The sequence below is a fragment of the Dasypus novemcinctus genome, chromosome 12, assembly GCF_030445035.2.
Source record: "Dasypus novemcinctus isolate mDasNov1 chromosome 12, mDasNov1.1.hap2, whole genome shotgun sequence".
NCBI lineage: Eukaryota > Metazoa > Chordata > Mammalia > Cingulata > Dasypodidae > Dasypus > Dasypus novemcinctus.
The window spans coordinates 28,517,503-28,520,885 of NC_080684.1; the positions used below are offsets into that span (position 1 = coordinate 28,517,503).

General features: G+C 33.1%; 1 protein-coding gene across 1 annotated transcript; it reads right to left on the minus strand.

The window, feature by feature from the left end:
• Positions 1-1,235: 1,235 nt before the first annotated feature.
• Positions 1,236-2,186, minus strand: LOC101423338 (olfactory receptor 6C6-like). The gene has a single exon (XM_004448167.3). It carries the CDS (start codon positions 2,184-2,186, stop codon positions 1,236-1,238), a length of 951 nt encoding a protein of 316 aa, XP_004448224.1.
• Between the last annotated feature and the right edge of the window lie 1,197 nt (positions 2,187-3,383).

Sequence of the window (3,383 nt, forward strand, 5' to 3'; positions counted from 1 at the left end):
TTAAAGGGTTGAATATATTAGTTCAAATGCATTGTTTTAAAATGATTGTATACTTTTGTATGCAAAGTTTATATTGATAAAATAAATAAATAAGTGCAGATAAGGAAATTTTCAATTTGCAAATTGCTTTAAAAATATGGAAAAATCCCACAATACAAATATAAATAAATTTTGCCTTCATTTCCTACCATAAACCACTGGATGGTCTGGGGAAGAGTGTGAACTACAATGTAAACTATGGTCCATGCAGTGTGGCAGTGCTCCAGGGTGTAATCACCAAATGCAATGAATGTGCCTTACTGATGAAAGGGAATGTTGATGTGGGATGAGCCAGAAGGGGGGATGGGAAATGGAGTATATGGGAAACTCTTATGTTTTTTAAAGTAATGTTTTGTGTAATCTATCTTTTTTTAAAAAAAGACAATAAAATAATAAAAACAAAAAGCAAAAACCTTTATTTTGTGTCACTGGTAACATCATTTGCAAGCTTAAGAGAGTATAATGTAATTTGAGCCATTAGAAGCTAGGCATAGAGTTCAATTATTTCTACCAAAAACAAAAATTGACAATGTTCACAAAAGCCAAGCTCTTAATAATTATAACTCTTCAGGTAAACCTTCTGTGAGGTTGGTTCCTCATTCATTTGCATATTTTATACTTTGGTTACAACAACTCACAGCTTTTTATCCGTATTCATATTCTTGTTTCAGCATAAGTGGTGACTCCTCTTGGAAGACTATTTTGATTTTTACAGAGATCCAGACTATTTTTCCCTTTTCCAATCACAACTTTAATTACATAATATAATAATTATCAGGTTTTGTGTGTCCCACACAGTTTTAGCAATGTAAGCCTCTGAAGAGCAGACACATTAGCAATAGATATTTGGCAATTAACCCTATTACAAAAATATATAAATAGTTTTGTATTAATTTTCTACATTACTTAAAATATTGAAAAATTATCTAAAGAATCTATATTTAGGAGTTCCCATTTTTTTTGCAAAGAATTCAGTATATAAATATGGATAATTTTGTGAAGATATATTTCTATGAAAGGAGGAAATTAAGTATTGGGGGTTGGAAGAGGCAGTTCACTTATAATGAGGAAGTTCTACTCAGAAAGGAAAATATAGAGGGGCAAGGAGAGTTGAGGGAAGAAGTGACATCTGTCTGATTAAGGTAACAGAAGTCTGGATTCAGTTATCCTATTCTGAATAATAGGATATTATTAGGTCAAAATTTTGCCTCTTTATGTTGAAAATAACAAAATCTTTGAAGAACATCCTTGAGGGCTTCTTTCACCTGCTGGTTCCTGAGGGTGTAAATGAAGGGGTTCAGTAAAGGAGCAACAGAGGTGTTGAGCACAGCTACACCTTTAGTTAAAGCCACCCTTTCCTTTGCTGAGGGTTTCATGTACATAAAGATACAACTCCCATAAGTAATAGAGATGACAATCATGTGTGAGGAACAGGTGGAGAAGGCCTTTGCTCGTTGTTGAGCAGAAGGGAATTTTAGGATGGTGTTGAGGATGTACGCATAGGAGAGAACCACTAACAGCAACGTGAGCACAAGGGTCACCACAGCTGAGACAAAAGACATCAGCTCGATGAGGTGAGTATCTGTGCAAGAGATCTGCAGGATAGGAGAAGAGTCACACAGGAAGTGATCAACAGTTTTGGAAGCACAGAAATCCAGTTTCAGCCCCAAAACCAAAGGGGGGAAGATGATTAGGAATCCAGTTATCCAGGAGCTGAGGACTAACTGGTAGCACACTTTGCTGTTCATGATGATAGGGTAATGCAGGGGTTTACAGATGGCAACATAGCGGTCGTAGGACATGGCAGCCAGAAGGTAAAATTCTGTAACCCCTAATAAAATAAAAAAGAACAATTGAGTAACGCAACCATTATACGAAATGGTTTTGTCTCCGGTCAGAATGGCTGTCAAGAATCTTGGAATGCAGACCGTTGTGAATGAAATTTCCAAGAAGGCGAAATTTCGGAGGAAGAAATACATTGGAGTCTTGAGGCGGGGATCCAGCAGAGTGAGGATGATGATGATGGAGTTCCCCATCAAGCTTAACAAGTAGTTGAGAAAGAGAAAGAGAAAAATCACAATTTGCAGTCGAGGGTCTTCTGTCAGTCCAAGCAGAATAAACTCTATCTCCAATGATTGGTTCTTCATTTCTCTTTTATCCTATCAAATGTAAATATGTATCTAGGAATAATGTATCTAGGAATAATGTATCTAGGAAGCATTTTTCATTCTGAACCATAGAAAGCTCCACATTTTAAAAGTTACGTTTGTGCAAATGTTTTCACTAATCAACTTAGAGCTCATCAAAATGAACATGTCCTTCAATTCATCAGCTGTCTTTATAAGAAGATTGGTAGATTTGTCCCTTATATAGACTTGAGTAAATTCTATTTACCATCTAACAGGGAGTGTATCAGTCATTTGAAATTTATCTCAGCAATTAATCAATGACCCATCCTGTAAGGAGATACCCAAAAGTGTGTTTAAATATATCAGATTTTCTAATTTCTGAATTTATCTAATTACATGTAATTTTCTGATTCTATTATTTATCAACAATTTAAATTTAATATTATCTTTACTTTTTATGAGTCAGTTTGATCAATTTTCTAAATCTTTCTGTTTGCTTTTTCATCCATCTGCTTACCATGAACTGCTCGCTTTTTCACTGACGTTTAGATAAGACGTTTAGAAAACGTCACAGTATATTATTAACAAGGGTCCAAATCTGTATGATACAGGAAATGAAACAGACTAAGAAATCAACTAGAGTTGCTCTCTATAATTTATTTTTCTTTTCAGCTTATACCATTAATAATGACCTACATTATTTTCTTATTGTTGAACAAATTACATTAAGAAACTGTAACTTTTAGTTTGAAAGCAACAAGAACTAGTTTCAGTTCTTATCACTAAATAGTCCTGTGAAAACAATATTCCATAATTAGAAAGTATAATTTTAAAAAAATCATTGTTTCATGAGCAAAGCTTGTTTTTCTTACAGTTTTCAGAATTGTCAGGCAATTTTCAAACAGCTTCTTTATTTTATTTTACTTCTTTTATATATGAGCTATAAATTGAAAATACTTGGTTTTTCCTTTTCTCTTCAAATAAAGTTACTCAAGTAAACTTTTCTGATTTTCTCAATAAAGTATCTTTCCTTTTTTCTCCATATGCTTTAAAAAGCTACCAGAGCTCTAAATTTCTTGAGTATGTTAGATTATTATCCACCATTTTTAATGTATATATGTACTTTAAATAGCATGTTAAACCTTACATTTCAGCACAAAATTATTTTTATTTTTATTACTTTGAGTTTTTTTATTTAGTCATTTTTCTTTTAAT